The 26,364-nt window shown below is 47.5% G+C and overlaps 2 protein-coding genes across 3 annotated transcripts in view; one reads left to right on the top strand and one right to left on the bottom strand.

The window, feature by feature from the left end:
- Positions 1 to 241: 241 nt before the first annotated feature.
- On the bottom strand, positions 242 to 24,292 carry MRPL37 (mitochondrial ribosomal protein L37). The gene is made up of 7 exons (XM_068239003.1): positions 23,950 to 24,292; positions 20,449 to 20,638; positions 18,913 to 19,028; positions 10,502 to 10,687; positions 7,705 to 7,859; positions 3,243 to 3,443; positions 242 to 384 (listed from the first exon to the last, which is right to left on the bottom strand). Exons 1-7 carry the CDS (start codon positions 24,257 to 24,259, stop codon positions 307 to 309), a joined length of 1,236 nt encoding a protein of 411 aa, XP_068095104.1. The 5' UTR covers positions 24,260 to 24,292; the 3' UTR covers positions 242 to 306.
- Positions 24,293 to 26,364, top strand: part of CYB5RL (cytochrome b5 reductase like) — a 40,784-nt gene continuing 38,712 nt past the window's right edge. The window contains exon 1 of one of the 2 annotated variants that reach the window (XM_068239005.1): positions 24,293 to 24,317. Coding sequence is in view for 1 of the 2 variants with exons in the window: in XM_068239004.1 (XP_068095105.1) it covers positions 24,466 to 24,468 (3 nt within the window). In the remaining variant the exon portion in view is untranslated. Of the gene's footprint in view, positions 24,318 to 24,414; positions 24,469 to 26,364 lie in introns of those variants that run through there. The other variant, XM_068239004.1, reaches the window with a different exon arrangement.

Genomic DNA, 26,364 nt, shown 5'->3' with positions numbered 1-26,364 from the left:
AACTTAGAGCTGCCATTATGTCAGCATGGGCCAACATTCCTCAGCAGCGGTATCAGCATCTTGCAGAGTCCATGCCAAGAATATCAGCTGTGATCAGAGCTAGAGGTGGACCAACTCGTTATTAGAGGGTGTGTCTAATTTTTTAGGCCACTCAGTTTACACTCCCCACTGTTGTCAGTTTTGGATTGTGCCCAGTGCTACAGAAGTCATTGGCAATATATAAAGAAATGTAATAATAAAGTAACAGTTTTATATAAATATTTATTGACACAATAAGCAGTATGTACAGATCGTTCCTCTTCTGGCCTAGATTGCACCATTGAGATACATCGCCCAGAACTTGAGAAAGGTTGCCGGGTTCAGGCCGCGCACTCCATGTGGGATCTGAGAGAGGAAAACAAACGTTTTAGAAACACGCAAGAAGGGTTTTCTTTGTGTGGTACTTTTGCGAAAAAATATTTTATAATCATTTTAACCAGCTGAGCGGTCTGGACGAGCTCAGCTCGTCCAACACCGCCAGCGGCTGCCGCTCAGGCCCTGCTGGGCCGATTTTAATGAAATAAAAAGCAGCACACGCAGCCGGCACTTTGCCAGCCGCGTGTGCTGCCTGATCGCCGCCGCTCTGCGGCGATTCGCCGCGAGCAGCGGCGAAAGAGGGTCCCCCCAGCCGCCTGAGCCCAGCGTAGCCGGAACAAAAAGTTCCGGCCAGCGCTAAGGGCTGGATCGGAGGCGGCTGACGTCACGACGTCGGCTGACGTCGATGACGTCACTCCGCTCGTCGCTATGGCGACGATATAAGCAAAACAAGGAAGGCCGCTCATTGCGGCCTTCCTTGTTTATTCTGGGCGCCGGAGGCGATCGGAAGATCGCCTCCGGAGCGCCCTCTAGTGGGCTTTCATGCAGCCAACTTTCAGTTGGCTGCATGAAATAGTTTTTTTTTTATTTAAAAAAAACCCTCCCGCAGCCACCCTGGCGATTTAATCAGAACGCCAGGGTGGTTAAAGAGACTCTGTAACTTCAAAAATATCCCCTGGGGGGGTACTCACCTCGGGTGAGGGAAGCCTCCGGATCCTAATGAGGCTTCCCACGCCGTCCTGCGTCCCACGGGGGTCTTGCTGCAGCCCTCTGAACAGCCGGCGAGAGGCCCGACTGTAATTTCAATATTTACCTTTGCTGGCTCCAGCGGGGGCGCTGTGGCTGCTTTAGGCTTGGAAATAGACGGAAATACCCGATCTCCGTCGGGTCCGCTCTACTGCGCAGGCGCCGGAGACTTCCGCCTGCGCAGTAGAGCGGACCCGACGGCGATCGGGTATTTCCGCCTACTTCGGAGCCGACAGCCGTCAGAGCGCCTGCGCAGGAGCCAGGAAGGTAAATATTACGTCACGGCTGTACGGAGGGCTGCAGCAAGACCCCCGTGGGACAGAGGACGGCGTGGAAAGCCTCATCAGGATCCTGAGGCTTCCCCCACCCGAGGTGAGTACCCCCCAGGGGACGTTTTGCCGTTACAGTTCCTCTTTAACCACTTGAGGCCTGCAGTGTTAAACCCCCCTAAATACCAGGCCAATTTTTACTTAATTGGCCACTGCAGCTTTAAGGCCAAGCTGCAGGGCCACATAAGTGATTCCCCCCCCCCCCCCACCTTTTCTCCCCACCAACAGAGCTCTCTGTTGGTGGGGTCTGATTTCCCCGTCCAGTATTTTTTTTTTTTTTTTATAAATATTGTTACTTCTATTAAATTATTATTTTATAATTATAATTATTTAAATTACTTCTCACTTCAGGTTTCCTTTAAATGACTTGCGAGGTGTAAAGTAAAAAAAAAAATGTTCAGTACCTGCGTCTATTTTGAATCCACTTACTTCCGCCGGGTCCCTACACTGTTATCAGCCTCGCGGTCGGCTCCTGACCCCTCTGCCCGGGCTCTCATTCCTCAATTAAAATGGCTGCTGAAGCTTGCCGTGGCTGCTCAGCTCTAGGGTTCCTCCCGCCGCATCCTCGCTATAGGCTGTCTCCTGTGCGTGGATTGGGGGGGGGGGGGGGGGGTTTAGGGGTAGGCTCTAGAGCTGCGCAGCTGCACTCGTGTCTATGCATACTGCGCAGCCGCGGCAAGCTCCGGCGGCCATTTTACTTGAGGAATGAGAGCCCAACCCGGCCTTGGGGTCGGGAGCCGACTATAGGCCGGTAACAGTGCGGGGACCGGGCGGAAGTAAACTGAGGGCGCGGATGGCGTCCTCCGTGGATTCAAAATAGACGCAGGTACTGCACTTTTTTTTTACTTTTCACCTCGAAAGTCCTTTAAGCACACTTCAGTAGCGGTACACAAACATTTCAACAGTGCAAAAACACCCCCATACAAGCACATGTGATCAGGACCATCAGTCTACATGTACTTCTGAATACAGAGGGTCGATGAGATGCATATACAGTAGCCTAAAATTTCAATTAAATCACAGAAATTGGACCAATAAAAATGGGCAGGAAGTTATTCCGATTGGTCCAAATTCAAGCGACATACAATTTACATGAAATTTGATTTTTAGCAGGGCTGTGGAGGTGGTACAGAAATCATCAGACTCCAACTCCTCAGTTTATGAAACCACTGACCCAGACTCCGGGTACCCAATATGGCTCCGACTCCTTGGTCTAATACAGGGGTGTCGTACTCAAATACAAAGTATGCCAAAATTGAACTCTGGGACCAAGCTGCGGGCCGACCTCAATGGCTAGTGGCCACACCTCTCTTTAATATAAATGTTCCCTAGTGTCTACTGCCACCCTCCATCCCCTATACAGCTTTCTGGTGTTTAGTGGCCCCTCCTTCCCCTATACAGTCCCCTGGTGTCTAGTGCTATCCTCCTCCCCTAATGAGTGGGCCAAACATAATGCAAAGTGGGGAAACCACCTGAGGGCCAAATCTGATGGCTCTGAGGGCCAGATATGGCCCATGGGCCGGATTTTGACATGTATGGTCTAATACTTACCAGGGCTGTGGATTTGGTACAAAAAGCAGCTGACTGACCCCTGACTCAGTTTATGAAACCATCGACTGACTCCACAGCCCCGATTTTTAGGCAAACTTATTTGCATCTCATTGCCTGTCTACTTCTCAATCAGACCCTACTGAAGCCTGGAGGCCAGCCAGACAGATGGGAAGGTGGATGTTTTACTTTTTTATAGGGAAGAAGCAAAGGAAACCTCGGCCCTCCTCATTTCCTGTGCTACACGCGGCCGGCACCACTTACCGTCTTGTTCTTGATCATCTTGGACTTGGCCCGAGCCGTGTCATACAAGGCCTGGTCTCCGTCCATCCACACTATATTCTTAATGCCGTCGCTGGACTCCAGATCCAACGTGTTCAGCTGCAGGACCATGAAGTGGAAGAGCTGGCCGTCCGTCCCGACACTCTGTACCACCACTGGCTTCTCCAGGGCCTTCACATCCTCCTACAAATAGAGGAACACAATATCAGGGCACAGGCAGGACCGCAATCCGGAGAATACTATTGAAGCACACCTCAAGTGAAAAGGATACAAGGAGGGTGACTTTTTTCCTTTTAAATAATGCACATTGCCTGGCTGTCCTGCTGCTCCTCTGCCTCTAGTAATTTTAGCCATAGACCCTGAACAAGCGTGTAGATCAGGCGTTTCTGACTGGAGTCTGACTGGAGTAGCACCATGCTTGTTTCAGGTGTGTGATCAAGACACTACTGTGGCCAAAGATATCAGTAAAATACCAGGGAAATGGTATTGGTTAAAAAGGTAATAAATATGGCAGCCTCTTTATCCCTTTCAGTTCAGGTGTCCTTTAAAGCTTTATTAAAGGACCACTAAAGCGAAAATTTAAAATACATATGTACAAATACGAAGTGCATTTCTTCCAGAGTAAAATAAGCCATAAATTACTTTCTCCCATGTTGCTGTCACTTACAGTCGGTAATAGAAATCTGACATTACCGGCAGGTTTTGGACTAGTCCATCTCCTCATGGGGGATACTCATCGTGGCCTTTATTCTTTATAATAAAACCTAACGGTCCCTGCGTACTCCTGTCCCTGTGCCCTTGGGTCAGCGCTTTTTTCTATTGCGCATGTGCACAGCACAGACATCCGTTGGGACAGGAGCACGGGGCCAGTTAGCCGGATGCGCGCACTGACATGCAACGGTGAGAGACCGACCTAGAGCCCGTTTTTAAACAGGCTTAGGTCTACTAGTTCTTTATAAAGACACTCCCTGAAAAACATTTATACAATAATGCTGGCCAGCCTCCCTGCCCCCTGCATGCTGATTTGGCAGTTGGACAGAGCAACTGCCATTCATAAAATGCTTTTCAACATAAAGAAAACCCTGAGAATCCCCCATGAGGACCGTGTCCGTTCTGTCAGATTTCTACTACTTACTGTGACAGCAACATAGGAAAAAAGTAGTTTATGGCTCATTTTACTCTGGAAGAAATGTACTTATTTGTACATATACAAATGCATTTTACAATTCTCATGATAGTGGTCCTTTAAAGTGAACGCGAGCCGAAGCTCAGGTTTAAAATCCGATACTTACTCTGAAGGAAAGTGAGTTGTTGCTGCCCGCTCTCCCCCGCCCCCTAAAGCGGGATTGTGCATTGTAGGATTACCATGCACAATTAAACTGCGGTACCACCAGACCGGTATATCGCGGCAACTCTAATATAAGCAATAATGTGTAGAGCCCCCTAATTACAAAAGCAAGTTACCATTACATATGAAGTTCTCTCCATGTACAAAATATACACGTGTTTTTGTCATTTCATATTTTTGTTGTTAAAGTGGACCTGAACTCTTGCACAGGACAGAAGGGAAACAGAGAGAAATGCACCCTGTATGTATTTAGAGAGCTTAGCCCGTCTAATTCCCCCTCACCTGTGACTAATCACCACCGTAATTTGATCCCTCAGCTGTCAGCTTCGGCAAAGCAGCTAATCTGTAAACACAGGATGTTAACCCTATGTCTGCTTCCATGAAAGCAGGAAGTAGACTCACTGCAGATTTATGGCAGGATTTGTATCAGCTGTAACAAGGAAATGTTTTTCTTTAAAAGTTATAATGCTGTTGCTTATCTTTTAAAGCAGAGAGGAAGTTCTGAGTTCAGATCCGCCTGAAAATGTTACAGGATTGTATAAACTGTTATAAGCAGATTAAATAAATTAAAAGCACACTTCAAAAATCCTCCCCAAAAAACATTGTTTATACTAAATGTCCAAGTCCTGAGTCCAAGTTGTTGGAAAGTAAATCCTTTATTCACATTTTAGAATGTATAACTCAGGACTCAACTTACAAACAACCTCCCAAAACCTGTTTGTAAGTGGGCGACCACCTGTAGTAGATTTAGGCAGGATTGTGGGCAGCCTGTTCTAGTGTGCCATTCTGAATAAGCTCATGTCTGATTTCATTAATTTGCCTCTGTTCGAGTGATTACAGCAGGCTAACACTCCCACTTCCACGTGCTTCCCGTTAGGTCAGTGATCTGCAAACTTGGCTCTCCAGCTGTTAAAGGGGAACTGAAGAGAGGTATATTGAGGCTGCCATGTTTATTTCCTTTTAAGCAATACCAGTTGCCTGGCAGCCCTGCTGATCTCCTGACTCTGAATACTATTAGCCATAGCCCCTGAACAAGCATGCAGCAGATCAGGTGTTTCAGACTTTAACCTATTTTGGTTCCTGGACGTAGAAACTACGCCCAGGAACCATGCGCTCCCACAGCCGATCGCGCGCATGCATGCGCACTCCCGGCCCGCGGTTCATTAGCCAGGCAATCAGTGAATCGGGCTACGGTGCCCGATCACTGATTGCTCTCCCCCGCTGAAAAAGCGACAGCTTCTCTCGAAAGCTGCGCCTTTTCTTGCTGTTCCCTCCCCGATGCGTCACTCTAAGCGTGTGTTACGCTTAGAGTGACGTCATGTAAACAAACTCATGGCCGCCATCTTGTGGCCAAAAAGTAAAACTACAACAAAAAGTAAAACAAATTTAAATCAACACACAATTACATTAAAAAAATATGGTTTACATCCCACCCTCCCAAAAATACCCAAATAAAATGTTTAATATAAAAAAAAACCAAAAAAAAACATTACAATAAAAAAAAAATGTAAATATTTACCTAAGGGTCTAAACTTTTTAAATATCAATGTAAAGATGAAATATTTCTATATTTTTTTATTTTAAACTTGTAAGTAGTGATAGATGCAAAACAGAAAAAATGCACCTTTATTTCCAAATAAAATATTGTCGCCATACATTGTGATAGGGACATCATTTTAACGGTGTAATAACCGGGACATATGGGCAAATACAAAACATGAGTTTTAATTATGGAGGCATGTATTATTTTAAAACTATAATGGCTAAAAACTGAGAAATAATGAATTTTTTCCGTTTTTTCTTATTCTTCCTGTTAAAATGCATTTACAGTAAAGTGGCTCTTAGCAAAATGTACCCCCCAAAGAAAGCCTAATTGGTGGCGGAAAAAACAAGATATAGATCAGTTAATTGTGATAAGTAGTGATAAAGTTATAGGCTAATGAATGGGAGGTGAACATTGCTCAAGTGAAAACGACGGAACGCGAATGGGTTAAAGTCAAATCTGACAAAACTAGCTGCATGCTTGTTTCTGGTGTTATTCAGACACTACTGCAGAGAAATAGACCAGCAGGGCTGCCAGGAAACTGGTATTGATTAAAAGGAAATAAATATGGCAGCCTCCATATACCTCTTACTTCAGTTCCCCTTTTAGGAACTACAAGTCCCACAATGCATTTGCCTTTATGAATCATGACTGTGGCTGTCAGACTCCTGCAATGCATTGTGGGACTTGTAGTTCCTTAACGGCTGGCGAGCCAAGTTTGCAGATCACTGCGTTAGGGAGTTGCCGTAATGGCTTGCATCAGCACAGGCCTGACATTACAAAGCAAGAATCTACACCGATGATTGTATAATCCTTGCAGTGAATGTACTGGTCCAGGCATAAGCAGGCCCGGATTTACATCACAGGATAGGCACAGATGTCCTGGTACCCTAGACTCCGCCCTCCATGAAGCTACAAACCCCCTGCTAAACCACACTGTAAATGTGCCGACTAGCTCAGTTGTCACTTCTCCCTTACCCTTCATAGCATTAGGTGTTCCTTATTCACCACATGGAATACAGCGCAGGAGATTTGGGCGCAGCCGGCGCCACCGCAGGCCATAATAGGAATTACGGCTATAGCGGCGCACAGAGTACCTTCGGTGCCGTCAGAGGAGCTGAAGTTACTTTTAAGACACTAATTCTGCCGCCAGCAATAGCTGGAAGCCGAATTACATGATTCCCCACTATCTACGTGGACCTGGAGGGGGAATAGTAATGAACGCCGCCAGGACTTGTGCAGGAGCAGGATAACCCATATATCGGCTGTATCCTGTGCCCTAATCTCACTCGTACTCACCAGAGGTATCCTCAGTACTAAGTAACTAGTGTAGTGGTGCCTTTGACTGTAGGGAGACCTTGTCAGTGTAATGCTGAGAGCTGGGTGAGTAGCCTATCATTTACGCTCTGCTCGGGACTCTGCAAAGTGAAGGAGGGAGGGAGGCACTAGGGGTCTAGTGAGCTGCCTTTCCCTTGTCAGGCGCCTGTAGGCATGTAATAGTAAATCCGGCCTTGGGTATAATTTACAAACAGATAAAAATGAAGTAAACTCACCCCAAACAGCATTTTGGCTTTAGCCGCGGCGCTGCCAAAGGCCGTAATAATCATCTTGGCTCGCAGCTGGTCCGGCTGGAATCTGGCCTTGGTGCTGCAGGGATCCAGGAGGTAGAGGGTGTGCGGGTGGCTGAACGGGAAGCCGTCTCTAAACCCTGCCAGAGAGAGCCCATATTACACCAAGCTAATTATTTCTACAGTTTATCAATGAGCATTTCAAATGAGTAAAATGTATGGACAGTTTCCAGTCTCTCTCTACAGAATCAGAGCACATCTGAAATCAAATACAGAACATACAGTTTTCTGTGGTTTAAAATTACCCGATCTCACAGCAAAATAAACTCAGCTATCTTAAAGAGGAACTCCAGCCTAAACAAACATACTGTCATTAAGTTACATTAGTTATGCTAATTAAAATAGATAGGTAATATAATCTCTTACCCACCCTGTTTTAAAAGAGCAGGCAAATGTTTGATTTTTCTTTGATGGGTGGAGCCTAGTCTTTTTTTCTTTGATGGGTGGAGCTTAGCTAAAGATGCAGCTAAAAATGATGCTTTGGTAAGAAAAACAAAGTTCTGATGCTGCTAAACTGATAAAGAAACACCAAGCCTTTTCAGTTCTGCTGAGTAGATTTTTAGTCCAGAGGTTCACTTTAAAGGATATCCGAGGTGGGGGTAGACTGGGGCTTCTTCCATCCCCTGGCAGTCTATCATATCCATTGCTGCAGCTCCAATGCCTTCCAGGGGCGTACGAGAGGAATCGCCGCCGGGACACTTGGGCGCAGGATACAGCTGGTATATGGCTGATCCTGCTGCTGCACAAGTTCCCGGCAGCGTTAAATACTATTCCCCCTCCAGGTCCACGTGGATTGTGGGGAATCATGTAATTCGGCTTCCAGCTATTGCTGGCGACTAAATTATAGTGTTTTATAAGTAACTTCAGCTCCGTCTTCTGACGGCGCTGAAGTTACTGACTGTGCGGCGCTGTAGCTGTAATTCCTATTACAGCCTATGGTGGCGCCGGCTGCACCCAAATCTCCTGCGCTGGATTCCCTTGTGTTCGTGCCAGGGTGCCGCTGTCCCCTTCGATAGAACGTGACCAGAGCTGTGACGCTGTGCGTGTGCATCCGCACAACTCTCTCGATTGCGCTCCTGTAGACGGGACTGTTCTGCGCTTGCTCAGATCCCGCCTTAATGGGACTTTGGTCCGCGTTCCACCGCAGGCTCCCCCATTAGTATTCTATGACTTATGGGTTGTAGACTGCTCTCTTCCACGTTGGGTGGGCTTCAAGAGTCTTCAGAAGCACTCGGGCTTCCGAAATTTGGCCGCTCTGTACTGCGCAAGCGCCATCTCATGCACACAGTACAAAACCACCTGTCTTTGGGAGCCCAAGCGCTCCTCTTGCAGCAGGAGATATGTTCAGAGAAGCCTGCGGGGGGAGGAAATCGGGAAGGCTCTATAGGACCCAGTGCCTTCCATCTCCTAAGGTGAGTAACTTTTTTATTTTTACTTCACATTCTCTTTAAAGAACTGCGCAAGCCATGTGAGCACAATAAAGAGAGGCGCACGCCCGCGCATGTGCAGTTGCCGTGACCACAGGTGTGGTTGGGGAACTTTCAGAGGGCACCAGAACTACAGCGAAGTATCTGGTGGACTGCTAGGGGCTGGAGGAAGGCCTAGGTAAGTATTTCTATCCCCCCCCTCCTCCCTCCCCCACCTATCCTTTAAGTGATCTGTTTACCTTACTTTCATCTTGAGGTTAACCATCATGTCCTAGGCTCTCTCTAGTTCTCCATGATCCCTTTCTCGCTTGCCACCAAATGTTTGCCTGTTTACAAAGCTCTGTTTATACCTTAACAAGCTCCTGCAATAAGTATCCTGATTTCAGCATCAGGAACGCTACTTATAACTACATATATTTGTAACCGCACCCTCCCAATTAAGCTTAGCCAAGGCAATGATGCCATACAGCCTTCTGGTCCCAGAGTAGTGATGGTCACGTAGATGCAAATAACTTTGAGTTGATGCAAATTTATGAAAATGTATGCAGCTTGAAAATGAATTTTACCTCAGCAGGATGTGATTGGTTCATTTTCAGGCTACATAGATTTGCATAAAAATGTGCATAAATGTGCATCAACTCGAAGTTATTTGCATCTACTTGACCATCACTACTCCAGAGCACTCTGGGAGACCAACTGATGTTACTGCTCACTACACTGATCGGAAAACATTTCCCAGCTGTTCACCTTCCCAGCAGTAAAGATGTTGGCATCACTGATACATTTAGCCTATTAGCAGCTTCAATAGAGTTATCTGGTTTGAGATATGTGCCCTGCTTTTGACTTCAGCCGGCAGAACTCGCCGTGCTGTAAATTCTTGGAATGCTTTGATGTCTCTCTGCTAGCAGAAAATATAGAAACTAAAAGAAGTTCTCTGTTATTGTCTCATACTGCCCCCTAGAGACAAGTGGCCATAACTACACATTACAGCAATACTTATGAGAAGCAAGGAAATATAACAAGTAAGAAATAATAGAAATGTGCTAACATACATTGGCCTGGAGCCTTTAGCGGCTCCTAAAAGGTTAACAAATGTAAATCCGAATGGGGTAAGATTTTGACATGGGCAAATGGCTTAATAATTTATAAATGAACATTGTAAAACTAAGCAACTGTTTTCATGAAGTTATAATTAATAAAGTTCCTCTTTCAGGTGAGAAAGAGAAAAGAATCAACGATTGCCACCACGATTTTCATTCCCAACAATTGCTCACAGGAGAGACTGATGATTATACCTAAATAACTGCGTTCCTCGTATACGTTGGCCTCCTGCAGATCGATAGCGGGGTGTAGGGGGTGCAGGGAGCTCAGGCCTTGCTGCTCGGTGAGCTGGATGTCACTGGGAGACGCCAAGGGCTCCAGAGGGGATTTAGCACTCATCACTATACCTTCCATCCCTCTCACCATGTAGAGAATGGATTCTAGAAAACAGACACATACAAAACTTTACAAATATCAGCTAATTAGGACCCGCTAGGCACAGGACAGGGTACATGCAAGACAGAGGCGGAGCTTGAAGCACAACCAGGACGAGGTACATGCAAGACAGAGGCGGAGCTTGAAGCACAACCAGGACAGGGTATATGCTAAACAGAGGCGGGGCTTAATGCACAACCAGGACAGGGTATATGCTAAACAGAGGCGGGGCTTAATGCACAACCAGGACGAGGTACATGCAAGACAGAGGCGGGGCTTAATGCACAACCAGGACGAGGTACATGCAAGACAGAGGCGGGGCTTAATGCACAACCAGGACGAGGTACATGCAAGACAGAGGCGGGGCTTAATGCACAACCAGGACGAGGTACATGCAAGACAATGCAAGACAGAGGCGGGGCTTAAAGGACAACCGTAGTGAGAGGGATATGTAGGCTGCTATATTTATTTATTTCTAAATAATGCAGATTGCCTGGCTGTCCTGCTGATCCTCTGATCACACTCTGCTGCAGGGTCATATGAATGAAGTTTTTTGTGTTGCAATGACGTCCTCATTGCAACACAAAAAACTTCATTCATTTGATCCTGCAGCACAGTGTGCTGACAGGGTCATATGCATAGGGCTGCACGTCTGTCGCCGCCCCTTGCCTAGTGATGTATTCCCTGCTGGACAGGTAGTACGTCACTGGGATTCCCAGGTTTCCACGTCGTATTCACGTCATTCTGTGACGCACTGTCGCCGTCAATGTATTTAAATTCTTTGCGTCGCTCATTGACTTTCATTACTTGCGTTGCCGTGGAAGCCTGACGGTAACGCGCAGTTTACTTTGCAGCGGGTTGGCGGCCGATCTGGCACTTCTAGCGTGACGCAGTAAATGTGCTAGGCCCCATTGCCTTGCATTGTCATTGTTACCCTGCGGTAAAATGGTATAATGGAACATAAAACATGCAATCACTCGCCTCTATTTACCCTCGAGATTAGCGACAATTATTGTCGGCAATTTCGGGGTGGTTATAGTGCGGCGGTCACACTGCAAACGCAATGCCCAAGTGTAAAACCAGCCTTAAAGGAAACTTGAAGTGTGAGCGAAAAAAACATGACCTCAGTACTGTGAAACCTCTGGGTGGTCCAGCAGCATCATGCAGCCCACAGATCCAGCACAGGGTCCCTATTCATCTTCTGGCTGTGCTCCCAGCTGTGCGCATGCGTTCAGTTCTACTGGGCATGCGCGGACCTTAGTTGCGCTTCTCTAGTGTGGTGTAATGCCCAAAGCCAACAGCAATGCCAGAAGATGAAGACATACCCATCGCTGGACCGGTGCGCTGTAAGAAGTTCCAGAAAGACTCTGGTTAACATGGAGGCTCTCCACTACCGAGGGAAGCACAGCACTACCGGGGGAAGCACAGCACTGCAGAGTGAAGTATCTAAATCAGGGGTCTCAAACTCGTGGCCTGCGGGCCATTTGCGGCCCTCGATACAGTATTTTGGGGCCTCGCCGGCAAAAGACCACATTTACTTACGGTAAAGTCTTTTCCAGTAGTCTGAAGGACAGCACCCCCTCTTGAGACTTGTCTCCCTTCCCTCACACTGGACAGGAAGCTAAAAGATAAAAATTTGCATAGCAGATATGCAGGCAGCATAAATACCCCCCAGCTCACCTAGAGCCCTCAGTTAATAAAAAAGATTATACGGACGTATGCTTCAATAAATAAAAAACAAAAATAATTTGTATATTTACCTCAATATTTCCCACACTGGGTGGGTCGCAGGGGTGCTGTCCTTCAGACTACTGGAAAAGACTTTACCGTAAGTAAATGTGGTCTTTCCCAGAACGTCTTTCAGGACCGCACCCCCTCTTGAGAGATAGACAAGATGAAATCTTAGGGTGGGACGACTGCTTGTAGAACTTTCCTGCCAAAACTCAAGTCTGCACTGGAAAGGACATTAAGCCTGTAGTGCTTGACAAAAGTGTTTTGACTGGACCAGGTGTCCGCCTTGCAAATCTGTTCGATGGATGCACCAGCCCTCTCTGCCCAGGATGTAGAGATACCTCTTGTCGAATGAGCTTTGATTGAAGTAGTAAGCAGTTTCCCCTGAGATCGGTATGAAGTAGTAATGGCTTCTCTAATCCATCTGGCCAATGTCGCTTTGGAGGCCTGTTTTCCTCTAGACACTCCTCCAAACAATACCAGCATTGAATCAGATTTTCTCCATTCCTTAGTCCTCTCGAGATAATGAATGATACATCTTCTTACATCTAGACAATGCAGACGTTTTTCCTTCTCATTGGATGGATTAGCACAAAAGGAAGGTAGAAATATCTCCTGGGATCTGTGGAATCTAGATACTACCTTAGGAAGAAAGGCGCTGTCTATTCTTAATGTAATTCGATCATCTGAAATAACACAGTATGGTTCCTGAATCGATAAAGCCTAAAGTTCTCCAACCCTTCTTGCTGACGTGATTGCCAACAGAAAGGCGGTTTTTAAAGAAAGAAATTTATCTGAAATTTCCCTCAATGGCTCGAATGGTGGTGTACACATAGCTTGAAGAACTGTATTTAAGTCCCATGAAGGAATTCTGGATCGAACTACTGGTCGAATTCTCTTTAGAGCCTGAAAAAACCTGATAAAGTATTCTTCTGCCGCCAGTTTTCTTTCAAGAAAAACACTGATCGCAGATGTCTGCACCTTCAAGGTACTGACACTTAACCCCTTTTGTAGCCCCTGCTGAAGAAATTCAAGAACTGAGGTAGATAAAGATATATCCAGGGATCTCTCTTTACACCAATCTGAATACACTGACCATGTCTTATTATAAATATTCCTTGTTACTTTTTACGACATTGTATTAGGGTCTCAGATAACTTATCTGAGAACCCCTTTGCTTTCAAGATTTTCCATTCAGCTTCCATGCCGTAAGGTGAAGAAGTTGTAGGTTCGGATGAAAGGCTATGCCCTGTTGTAATAGATCCTGCCGATTCGGAAGAATAATTGGCTGACATACTGTCAATTCCTGTAATAACGTGAACCATGGCCTCTTCGGCCAAAATGGGGCTATCAGAATCATGTGAGCTTGATCCTGCCTGATCTTGTTCAGAACTCGTGGGATGAGAGATATTGGGGGGAAACTGTACATCAGACCTGTTCCCCAATTTAGTGAGAAGGCATCCACTGCCCAAGGCTTGTCTAGAGGACACAGGGAGCAGAACCTCTGACACTTGGCATTGTCCTTGTTTGCAAATAAGTCCACATCCGGGGATCCCCACTGATCCCTGATTTCCTGAAAAACTGCCGGATTTAGGGCCCAATTGTCCTGCTTCAGAGGGGACCTGCTTAGGAAGTCTGCCAACTGGTTGGCTGTACCTTTTAAATGTCGGGCCCTTATAGACTTCAGATTCCTTTCCGCCCAATTCAGGATTCGTCTGGTTTGGGACCACAGTAACGAACTTCTTGTCCCCCCCTGACGATTTAGGTAAGCTACCACACTGCTGTTGTCGGTTCTTATTAGTACGTGACTCTGAGATATGTCTCGACTGAAATTTTGTAGTGCTAACCATACTGCTTGAAGTTCCCTGCTGTTTGACGATCTGGCTCTCATTTTGTTGGACCACTGACCTTGAGCTGGACGACCATCCATGTGGGCTCCCCAACCCCACAGACTGGCATCCGTTGTTATCACTGATTGAGATGGATAATGCCACAGCCGACCTTCTGACAGATGTGTGAGATCTTTCCACCACATGAGAGAGACCTTTATACTGTAAGGAATGAATACTTTCTTGTCTAGGAGTTTCACATCCCTGTTCCATTCCTTTAGGATCCAAATTTGCAAAGTTCTGGCATGGAACTGACCCCACTGAATGGCCGGAAAGGCGGAAGTTAGAAGTCCCAGAATTGCCATTGCCTTTCTGAGGGAGATGTAATGGGCCTGCTGGAAAGAAGAAACAGCATTAAGTAACGCAGAAATCTTTCTGTCTGGCAACAAAATCCTTTCACTAGTAGTAGAAATATTGAATCCTAAAAATTCCATTAACTGTGAAGGATTTAGGGAGGATTTAGACCAGTTAATAAGCCATCCCAAAGATTGCAACAAAGAAATAGTAGACTCTAGCTGCAACAACACTGAGTCTCTAGATTGTCCCCAAATCAATAAATCATCCAGGTAACTAAGAACCGATATGGACCTGCCCCTGAATACCGCTGAGGGCTTGTTTCCACTGTTGCGACGCGATTTCGGCCGCATTCCGACGCTTGTAAAAACGCATGCGGATGCGTTTCCACATGCGTTTTTACCCGCGATTTCGCATGCGATTTCGCATGGCAGGGTGCCATGCGAAATTAACCATGACACTGCCAGGGCTAAATAAAATTGAAAAAGGTGCGAAATCGCACGCGAAATCGCGGGTAAAAACTCATGTAACAAACGCATGCGTTTTTACTATTAAATACATTAGCGGCGATTCGCACGGATTCCCGACGCAGGCGAAATCGTTGGCTCTTTTGTGCGTTTTTTTCACGCTGAAAAAAACGCACCTCAACAACGCTACAGTGGAAACAGGCCCATCCACTTGTATTTCATGTGCGGATCTGCATGCGTTGGACGCATGCAGATTCGCGATAGTGGAAACGAGCCCTAATACTTCTGACAAAATTTTTGTGAAGAGCCAGGGAGCAGAAGAGATGCCGAAAGGTAGAGCATTAAACTGGAAGTGTCTTACCTTTCCCTCCAGCTGCACTGCGAACCTGAGGAATTGTTGTGATCTCAGATGAATTGGGACGTGCAGGTATGCATCCTTTAAGTCCAGAGATGCTAGGAAGCAATCTTTCTGTAAGAGAGTTATTACAGAGTAAATATTGTCCATTCTAAATCTTCTGTATTTTATTGACTTGTTTAATTCCTTCAGGTTCAGGATGAATCGAAAATCTCCCTGAGGCTTTTTTACCAGGAATACTGGGGAGTAAAAACCCAACCCCTGTTGACATTTTGGAACCTCCCTGACTACTCTTTTTTGTAATAGAGAGGATATTTCCCTTTGAAGTGCTAGACCCTGAACAATGTCCCTTGGAGTTGGACAGACAAGAAACCTTTGAGGGGGGGCCTGTGTGAACTCTATGCTGTACCCCTCTAAAATTATCTTTAAAGGGGAACTTCAGCCTAAACAAACATACTGTTATTAAGTTACATTAGTTATGTTAATTAGAATAGATAGGTAATATAATATTTTACCCACCTTGTTTTAAAAGAACAGGCAAATGTTTGTGATTCATGGGGGCTGCCATCTTTGTCATGGGGGCAGCCATCTTTTTGGTTGAAAGGAGGTGACAAGGAGCAGGAGACACAGTTCCAACTGTCCTGTGTCCTGATAACCCCTCCCAGCTGCACACACTTGGCTTCAAATGTCAAATTCAAAATGTAAAAGAAAAAAAAATTGCACCAAAACAGCAGAACGAGAACAACATCAGAAATCCCATCATGCTTTGCACAGCATAAGGGGAAAACTGCCCGGGCAGTTTTCTTCTGTGCAGCTAAAAATGAGGCTTGTATAAGAGAAACAAAGTTCTGATGCTGTGAAACTGTTAAAGAAACACGAGGCCTTTTCAGTGCTGCTGAGTCGATTTTTAGTCTGGAGGTTCACTTTAATAGCCACTGATTTTGAAATATCTCCTGCCATGTCTTGTAAAAGTGGGTAATCCTTCCCCCCACTGGGATGCTGGCGTCATTGTTTATTAGACTGGGTTGAAGAATGAGGGGTAAAGTTTGATTTTCCCTTTTGTGCTTTATAGGAAGCCCATCTTTTCTTTGTGGTGGTTTTATTATCCGACTCTGGCTTGGTGTTGGCACGAAAGGAACGTTTAGACTGAAAAACTCTCTTCCTAACAGGAAAATTTTTCTTGACATCAGCTGTTCTCTCTAAGGTCTCATCAAGTTTAGATCCAAATAACAACTCTCCCTCACAGGGTATTCCGCATAGTTTGGCCTTGGAGGAATTATCCCCCTTCCAAGTTTTAACCCACACTCCACGTCTAGCTGAATTGACTAATGCAGTAGTCCTGGCAGTAAGCTTCACTGTGTCATCCGCTGCATCAGTCATATAATTGGTGGCATTAAACAAATTAGGGAAATCCGTTAATATTTCCTCCCTAGGTACCCCTGTGGCAATTTTATGTTGTGTCTCCATCAACCAGGTTTTTAGGGATCTACCCACTGCCGTAGAAGCAACAGCAGGATTAAATGTAAGGGAGGATGACTCCCAAGCTCTCCTTAGAAGGTTATCGGTCTTTTTGTCTATCGGGTCCTTAAGGTGCCCGTAATCCTCAAAAAGTAAGTCTGTATTTCTCGAAACTCTGGATAAAGCTGGGTCAAGTTTAGGAGAGGGACCCCCGAATTTCTGATCCTCGGCGGAAAAGGGGTACCGCCTGTTAAGGGTCCTTGGCCAAAAAGCCAGTTTCTCAGGATTATCCCACTCTTTTCTTATCATATCTTTTAGAGAAGAATGGACCGGGATAAAAGAGGAATGAGGATCAGATAAGCTCTCATACATTTGATCCAACTGGGATAGAGATTTCCTTTCTGTCTCAATACCCATAGTACTGTGCATGGCAGATAATAAATCATTAATAAGATCAGGTGAAAAAGCAAACTTCTGATTTTTCCCTGACTTTTCCCCCCCCCCTTCATCCTCCGAAATGTCTTCAAAGGATGAAATTTCTCCTTCAGATAGCTCAGACCCAACTGATTCCTCAGCCCTTCTCTTCCTAGAAACTGCTGTGGGAACTAAAGATATCGGAGGGGACCCAGGAGTGGGAATGGGATCCTCTAGTTGTACAACCTCCAAAGGGGTCGGTGTGGATGATGATGATGCTATCGCAGAATCCTTAATCTCCTTAATAGCTGTGGTCATTTCTGATCTCATCCATCCAATTAGATCCTTAAATATCACAGGTGATTCATTTTTAACAATTTTGTCAGTGCAATGGTGACACAATTTCCTGGTTGAAGAAGAGGAAATCTTTGCATTGCATAATGGACATTTTCTTTCTCCCTTAGAAGAAGATGTAGAAGCAGAAGTAGATGAGTGATGCTGGGAACCTGACTTGTCCTTTTTAGGCTGTAATAAAGCATAATATGGACTAAATTAGTGCAGATCCCTACATCCCTATCATACCCCACCTTTATACATATTTCCCCCGGTATTAGAGCACCCCTGTGCCGCTTACCAGAGGGTTCAGTGCCAGACTCAGCAGATTGCAGCGGAGCGGGGCCTGCAGCGTCCTCCATGTTGCCAGAGAGGTGGGAACATGCACTGCTTTCATTTAAATAGTATTGGTTGATTACCTGATTAGTGTGGGGTAGGCCAGGTGCGCCAAACTGCGCCTGCAAAACGGCGCTTCCTACTTCCGGTCACGCGGGATGTAGCGCGTGACGCACTTCTGGTATCCGCCCAGGAATTTTCCTTTGCGCGCCCCTGCGCGTATATAGAAGCTGCCAGATCTGGAGAAGCCTCCTCCACGCTGTCCGAGCTGCACGCCGGCTCCCCTGACCAGCTCTATCTGCAGTCTGCAACAACGCTGCCCCTGCCGCCTGACAATGATGGCACCTGCGGAGGATCCCCAAGCGTTCCGTCCGGGACAGAAAAAACAACTGAGGGCTCTAGGTGAGCTGGGGGGTATTTATGCTGCCTGCATATCTGCTATGCACATTTTTATCTTTTAGCTTCCTGTCCAGTGTGAGGGAAGGGAGACAAGTCTCAAGAGGGGGTGCTGTCCTGAAAGACGTTCTGGGAAAGCTTCCTTATAGTTTGCTTCAGTGCTCCCAAGTAATTCGCCGCATCCCCACCACTAAACGAGGGCTGCAGAGCCCCCAAATCGCCCGGGGGGCAATCCGCCGGCATTTCCTGGAAGGGGCAGAGCTTTCAGCTTCAGCTCTGCCCCTCCTGACGTCAATCGCCGCACGGATCGCCGCCTCTCCCCGCCCCTCTGTGAAGGAAGAGTGAGAGGGGCGGGCAGAGGCGGCGATGCGCCGCGATTGAGAAATTCCTTATGCAGCCCAGCCTCATCCTGACTTTGCCTCCTGCGGCCCCCAGGTAAATTGAGTTTGAGACCCCTGATCTAAATCCTCGCCCCTAGGCTTGCTTCAGAAAGGGAAGAAATATTTCTCATCCCGATTCCAGCTGTCCCTTAGCAGCAGGGTGTGTTCACAACTCACCTCTCCTCCAGGAAGTGCCCATTCGATAATTGTCGATAAAACTCCTCTGGGTCAGTTGGGGGTACTTAAAGCCATGAACCCGGCACAGGTGCAGCAGCCCCCGTAGCAGAAGAGGACTATGAAGACAAAAACGTAGCAAGTCTTAAAACAATATCACTACACACAAGACTTTGTGATTTCCTGGTAAACTGAAACTGCATCCAAATGTTTACAAAGCGAGACGCAGCTCTAAAACCGCGCAGGCCCTTTCCTTCCTCGCTAAGCTACTCCAAATGACCAGCTGTACCTATCCTCTTGTCATGTGACACGATTAGCGGGCACCGGTCTAGTTAGAGCTGGATAATCCACAAGGCAACTTAGGCATTTACCTAGGGCCTACAGAGAGACCAGGGGCCTGTTTGATGCCAGCCCCCACAAAAAACAAACAAACATGGCTATGAAAGGTAGCCCAAAGTTGTTACGTGCCTAGGGCCCCATGTCACCTTAATCCATCTCTGGGTCTAGCGATAATTGAGCATTGGGAGCGGGTTAGTGCCGCGCACAGTTTACAGTGCAAGCCTTGCACACACGCTGGATAGTTCTCTGTTGAGTCCTTAGTCTAGAAAGTAGCAATGGGGTTGAGCGCATTGTTTTTCTCCTAGCCCCCCCCACACACACACACACTGTCGTGCACAATCAGAACTCCCCCCCCCCCCCCCTCCATAGCAACAGACTGCCTCACCAGCCTGCATTACGTCTGTACATAACTCTACCCTGAACTGCCCCCCCAATCCTGATCCCAACGGGCGACAATCCTCATACCTGGCTTTAGATCGGATTTTATCTCCATAAACAGCTGTACAAGGTTTACTTCGAATCTAAGGGTGCCCATACATTACCCAATATTGTAATCTGATCAACCATCCAATTCGAAAATCGAATTGAAAGAGAATCAGTGCTGCAACATGCCTGCCTGATCGTTCTTTATGCTAGGTACACACTATGAGATTTTCTGGCAGATTTACTGTCAGAACAATTATATGTCCAATCTGATTTCCAATCGATCTCCAATCTTTTTCTGATCGATTTCCGATAGAAGTAAATGGAAACCAGTCGGAAATGATTCAGAAAATGACCAGAAATCGATCGGAAGTCAGATCGGACATGTTGGAAATAATCGATCTGCCAGTAAATCTGCCAGAAAATCTCATGGTGTGTACCTAGCATTAGATTGATTTCCAGTTGAAATTGGTCCAGTGGATTGATTGGGAACGAGGGAGAAGTTTTAGTCACAAGGCTCAATCAGGCGTGCAACAGTAATGGTGGTCAATCTCATGACAACCTATAGACCCCCTGCCAGAATCACCCCCCCCCCCCCCCCCCAAGCTTTAAGCAAATTTCTGCATCTTGGAAACGGACCAATCACACGTAACAGCTCACGCATTTGATTGCTCCATTTCCAAGCTACGTAAATTTGCACCAGTAAAATTCTTAGCCTCTGGCTGACCTCCCCTGCTGATCATGTGACTCCAGGAGAAGCCCGCGTCCGACACTCACCAGTACTCCTCCCTGGACCGTGCCTCATCCTTATCGATGGTGCTCCACAGACAGGCATTGGAGACAGTGTTCAGCAGGAGCTTTTGGGGGTCTGGGAATGTGTGGGCCGAATCGTCACAGATACTCGCTATGCTCTCCGGTAAGCCTTCTATTAAGCTGGACTTGGTCAACCACAGAGCCTGCTTCACCCCTAAACACAAAAAGCAAAGGTTTACAGCCACAAATAAAAATGACAGCTTTCTAACATCAAAGAACATTCCATAGGAAGGACGGGGAAAAGAGGCGTCCAGATATGATAAAACTTCGATAAAACCAATACAATAGAAAAAGGTGAGGTGGCTTACCTCAAAGAAGACAAATTCATATGTTAGATGAATTTTTAAAGTGTAACTGTCGGGCATAAAATCAATTATTTTTATCTGGTAAATAAGGATGCTAACCAGGCAATCCAAAAGTTAAAAATCACTGTTCATTTTCTTGCTGATAATCATTCCCCAGTTTACCTGAGAGCTGGCTCACATGGGCTTCCGCTGAGTTTCTGCTTAGGCCCCGTTTACACTTAAGCTGGCCATACACTGGCCCGATTTGCGCCCGTTTCGACAGCAGATTCGATCACTGGGATCGAATCTGCTGCCAATCGTTCACGCTACACGCCGAATTTCGATCCATTTCGTCCGATCCCGTCGATCGCGCCGTGCGGAAAATAACCGTCGATCGCCCGCGGGTAAAGAGCGCATCGCTAGCGGCGTTCGAGTGCCCGACGACCGACGCAATAGAGCCCGCATACATTACCTGCTCCGCCGGCGCGACTCCAGTCTCCCGGTCACCGCTGCTCTGTCTGCGCTCTGGTCTCCAGGTCCGGCATGCCTCACTACTTCTAGCCCGGCAGGAAGTTTAAACAGTAGAGCGCCCTCTACTGTTTAAACTTCCTGCCGGGCTAGAAGAAGTGAGGCATGCCGGACCTGGAGACCAGAGCGCAGACAGAGCAGCGGTGACCGGGGGACTGGAGTCGCGCCGGTGGAGCAGGTAATGTATGCGGGCGGGCGGGCGGGGAGCGGCGGCACCACCACAACAGATTGTGAACGGTTTCATGCTGAAATCGGTTCACAATCTGTTTGCTGTAAAGGCAGCCATACGATCCCTCTCTGATCAGATTCGATCAGAGAGGGATCTATCTGTTGGTCGAATCTGATGGCAAATCCACCAGTGTATGGCCACCTTTAATCAGTGTGAATGCGTTAGTGCGCGTTGGTACGCGTTTTCTCCATAGCAGTGCATTGGGAAGATTTCAGTTAAAACGCGTTAAGTGTGAACGGTGCCATAGGAAAACATGGGCATTACTTTGAAAATCAGTTTTCTTTCCGTTTTAACTGAGAGCAACTGATTAAGTGTAAAAGGGCCCTCAGCGTTTCCTTCAAATGCTGTGTTGTTTTTTTTTCAAGAATGCCAGAATTTAACAGCTTAGCTTTTAATGGCTTTTGAAGGCTTTTAATGGCTTTCAGTAGAGTGCTGCATTTTCTGGGCTTTTGGTGGCTTTTACAGGAACCCGTTAACCCTCCGTGTGGAGGGTGTTAGCCCTTTGATCACCAGTGGTTTTGACGATCCTCTAGAGCCTAGGTTCTCAACATGTGGTACGCGTACCCCAGGGGGTACTTCTGATGGTTCCAGGGGGTACTCTGCTTGATAAACGTTACCAATAATAACAAATTTAGAGTTTAAGAAAATGATAAATCTTATTTAAACAATACCAAATGAATATTTTTGCTAATTAAAAGCAATAGTACATGCTTGGAAAGTGTTTAGAACCAATTTTAATGTACTACCATCAAATATATATTGGTCAAGGGGTACTTGTGATAATGTTTACTAAGCTAGGGGGTACTTGGTGAGTACAGGGTTTTAAAAGGGGTACATAACAGTAAAATGTTGAGAAACACTGCTCTAGGTCAATCGGGTTGCTTTTTGTTACAAGAGTGCGACCACCTCCAGCTTGTCTGGAAACCCGTGTGGAGTTTGGTACAAAAATCATCCAACTCCTCAGTTTATGAAACCATCAGTTCCACCTCCAAGTACCCAAAAAGGCTCCGACTCCTTAGTCTAATACGTACCAGGGCTGTGGATTTGGTTCAAAAATCATCAGACTCCGACTCCTACTCCACAGCCCTGGTTTACACATCTCCACCTGCCTCCAGCGGTTGGTTCTGCAACCCACCTTTGTATTTCTTACTTATCACCTTGCCTCACCTACTAATTACTGTATCGTACGGCTCCCATTGCCTCTGTGCTTTTTCTTTGTAGGGTGCTTATATCACCCCAGTCATATCTATAGCAAGGAAGTCAGGAATGACAGCCTCTGTATTCTTCCTAAAACTGCAAGAACATATTATATACTCTTTTCAAATATGTTTAGCGTGTCCCTGTCCCAGAGTTCAAGGAGGATGGGAGAAGGCTTTGGATTACCCAGAGGCTTCTCTCTACTGGGCTAAGTAACAGATCTTTTTTTTCTCAATGATACCCTTTAAAGTTGGAGGGTGGTGTTAAATATCTAACAGGGATAGCATTTTTGGGGGGACGATATCAGCTTTGCATAGATTGATCTGAACACTCACATACCCCACTCTGATGACCCCAATTAAATATTACACTGGCCTATAAAGACCCTGACTGCCCCTCTCCTCCAGAGACCCTAGGTGTCCCAGACCCACAGTGACCCTGCCAGCAATTCTTCCCAGGGGACCCTAGCTATCCCCTGACCCTCAGTGACCTCGATAGCCCTTTGTCCGGGGAACCCCAGATATCTTCTGACCCTCAGTGAGCCTGACAGCCCTTCTTCCTGGGGGACCCCAGACATCGCCTGCCCCTCAGTGACCCCAGGTATCTCCAGCCCCACAGTGATCCCAGGTATCCTCTGACCGTCAGTGACCCCAGACACTCCCTGAACCTCAGTTACCCCAGATATCCCCTGCCCCTCAGTGACCCCAGACATCTCCTGCCCCTCAGTGACCCCAGACATCTCCTGCCCCTCAGTGACCCCAGACATCTCCTGCCCCTCAGTGACCCCAGACATCTCCTGCCCCTCAGTGACCCCAGACATCCCCTGCCCCTCAGTGACCCCAGACATCCCCTGCCCCTCAGTGACCCCAGACATCCCCTGCCCCTCAGTGACCCCAGACATCTCCTGCCCCTCAGTGACCCCAGACATCCCCTGCCCCTCAGTGACCCCAGACATCCCCTGCCCCTTAGTGACCCCAGACATCCCCTGCCCCTTAGTGACCCCAGACATCCCCTGCCCCTTAGTGACCCCAGGTATGCCCTGCCCCTCAGTGACCCCAGGTATGCCCTGCCCCTCAGTGACCCCAGGCACCCCCTGCCCCTCAGTGACCCCAGGCATCCCCTGCCCCTCAGTAGCCCCAGCCATCCCTTGCCCCACAGTGACCCCAGCTATCCCTTGCCCCTCAGTAACCCCAGCTATCCCCTGCCCCTCAGTGACCCCCGGCTGACCTCCCAGCAGGCGGCACTTGGGGTTGAAGATATAGGCCGGCTCCTCCCGGTAGAGCGCCATCTCCTGGGCAGGCGGGCTCCGGTAGTGCTGCGGGTCTTGGTGTTCGGGCTGCCAGCGAGGGAAGACGGGCTTGGATAGGTAAGGGGTGTAGTAGCCGAGATCGGCGAAGGTGACCCGCTCCAGGCCGGGGATATCCTGAGGGGGGTCCCGCTTCACCCGGGGAGGGTCCGGCCGCTTCCAGCAGCATCGCACCGACACGCTGAAGCTGCGGACTCCGCACACTCCCCGGCCAAGCATGGAGGCCGCCATCTTGCCGCGCAAGGGATGCTGGGAGAGCGGAGAGCTGCTTCCGGCCCGGGGGGAGGGGGTGAGTGCTTCCTCCTCTAACTATACTGTACTGTACTGTGGAGATACATGGGGGTCCCCTGGCAGGGGCAAACCCAGGATTTTCAAGGGGGGGGGGGGGGGGATTCCTGAAAGTTCTCCCTCAGCAACGCACAATACAGTATAATAATATGGTAGGACATCATGCTGGGTACACACAATGTAATCTCCCATCTGATCAACCAACAAGGGGGTCGATCAGGAGCAGGTATAGCAGGATACAGATAATAATGAGGACAGCCAACATTGGTAATGAAGGGGAAAGTTAAAGGATACCCGAAATGACATGTAACATCATGATGAGATAGATATGTGTATGTACAGTGCCCAGGGGAGGACTGGGACCTTTTGGCCTGGGGGGAAAACAAACTAGAGGCCCATGTTCATGGCAGCCTCAGCCCAAATGGTCCCCCCACACACACTTACTGTATATCCAAAGAGGGACTGTCCCTTCAAAAGAGGGAAAGTTGGGAGCTATGAAGGTAAGAGAGCAGACAGTTTTTTTTCCCACAGACCCTCCAGGCAAGCCTCTGCTCTGCATCATGCTGTGTATATTTACTTTCCCGCCCTCTAATTGCTAATTGGGCTTTTACTTCCCTCAGCCAACCTAGTGGTTCATATTGCCTTATACAATAACCTGAATGCAACAGGCTATGCACCAGCCCTAAATCATTAAATGAGAGGCAGCCTGGGGGGAAATCTCCCCCCTTCCCCCCTGGCCAGTCCTCCCCTGACAGTGCCTAGCACACAGATAACTAGGCTGTGTTCCTTTTTTTCTTTCTCTGCCTGAAAGAGTTAAATATCGGTTATGTAAGTGGCTGACTCAGTCCTGACTCAGACAGGAAGTGACTACAGTGTGACCCTCACTGATAAGAAATTCCAACTATAAAACAATTTCCTAGAAGAAAATGGCTTCTGAGAGCAAGAAAGAGGTAAAAAGGGGAATTTCAAAGGGGAACTGAAGAGAGAGGTATATGGAGGCTGCCATGTTTGTTTCCTTTTAAACAATACCAGTTGCCTGGCAGCCCTGCTGATCCTCTGCCTCTAATACTATTGGCCGTAGCCCCTGAACAAGCATGTAGCAGATCAGGTGTTTCAGACTTTAAAGTCAGATCTGACAAGATTAGCTGCATGCTTGTTTCTGGTGTTATTCAGATACTACTGCAGAGAAATAGACCAGCAGGGCTGCCAGGCAACTGGTATTGATTAAAAGGAAATAAATATGGCAGCCTCCGTATACCCCTTACTTCAGTTCCCCTTTAAGCATTCACACAGCAGGGCACAGGGCTGTGCTTATAACTGACTTTAAGTTCCTAAGGGCTTTTCCATGCTCTGTACACATGCTGCTGCTTCATGCTTTGCACACGCTGCTGCTCCATGCTCTGCACATACACTGCTGCTCCATGCTCTGCACAGACGCTGCTACTGCATGCTCTGTACACACACTGCTGCTCCATGCTCTGCACAGACGCTGCTGCTCCATGCTATGTACACATGCTGCTGCTCCATGCTCTGCACAGATGCTGCTGCTCCATGCTCTGCACACACTCTGCTGCTCCATGCTCTGCACACACTCTGCTGCTCCATGCTCTGCACACACTCTGCTGCTCCATGCTCTGCACACACTCTGCTGCTCCATGCTCTACACACACTGCTGCTCCATGCTCTACACACACTGCTGCTCCATGCTCTACACACACTGCTGCTCCATGCTCTGTACACACACTGCTGCTCCATGCTCTGCACACGCTGCTGCTCCATGCTCTGCACAGACGCTGCTGCTCCATGCTATGTACACATGCTGCTGCTCCATGCTCTGCACAGGTGCTGCTGCTCCATGCTCTGCACACACACTGCTGCTCCATGCTCTGCACACACTCTGCTGCTCCATGCTCTGCACACACTCTGCTGCTCCATGCTCTGCACAGACGCTGCTTCTCCATGCTATGTACACATGCTGCTGCTCCATGCTCTGCACACACTCTGCTGCTCCATGCTCTGCACACACTCTGCTGCTCCATGCTCTACAC

The sequence above is a fragment of the Hyperolius riggenbachi genome, chromosome 6 (genome assembly GCF_040937935.1).
Source record: "Hyperolius riggenbachi isolate aHypRig1 chromosome 6, aHypRig1.pri, whole genome shotgun sequence".
NCBI classification, from domain to species: Eukaryota; Metazoa; Chordata; class Amphibia; order Anura; family Hyperoliidae; genus Hyperolius; species Hyperolius riggenbachi.
This window is presented reverse-complemented; position numbering and strand designations above follow the sequence as displayed.

What these genes read in the sequence shown, in the direction of transcription:
- MRPL37 (XM_068239003.1), bottom strand. Translation starts at nt 24,259, where the DNA reads ATGGCGGCCTCCATGCTTGGCCGGGGAGTGTGCGGAGTCCGCAGCTTC. An exon ending in GGGCACTTCCTGGAGGAGAG is followed by an intron (nt 10,688 to 18,912) that starts GTGAGTTGTGAA and finishes TCTGTTTTCTAG; the next exon opens with AATCCATTCTCTACATGGTG. An exon ending in CGAGGAACGCAGTTATTTAG is followed by an intron (nt 7,860 to 10,501) that starts GTATAATCATCA and finishes TCTCTCTGGCAG; the next exon opens with GGTTTAGAGACGGCTTCCCG.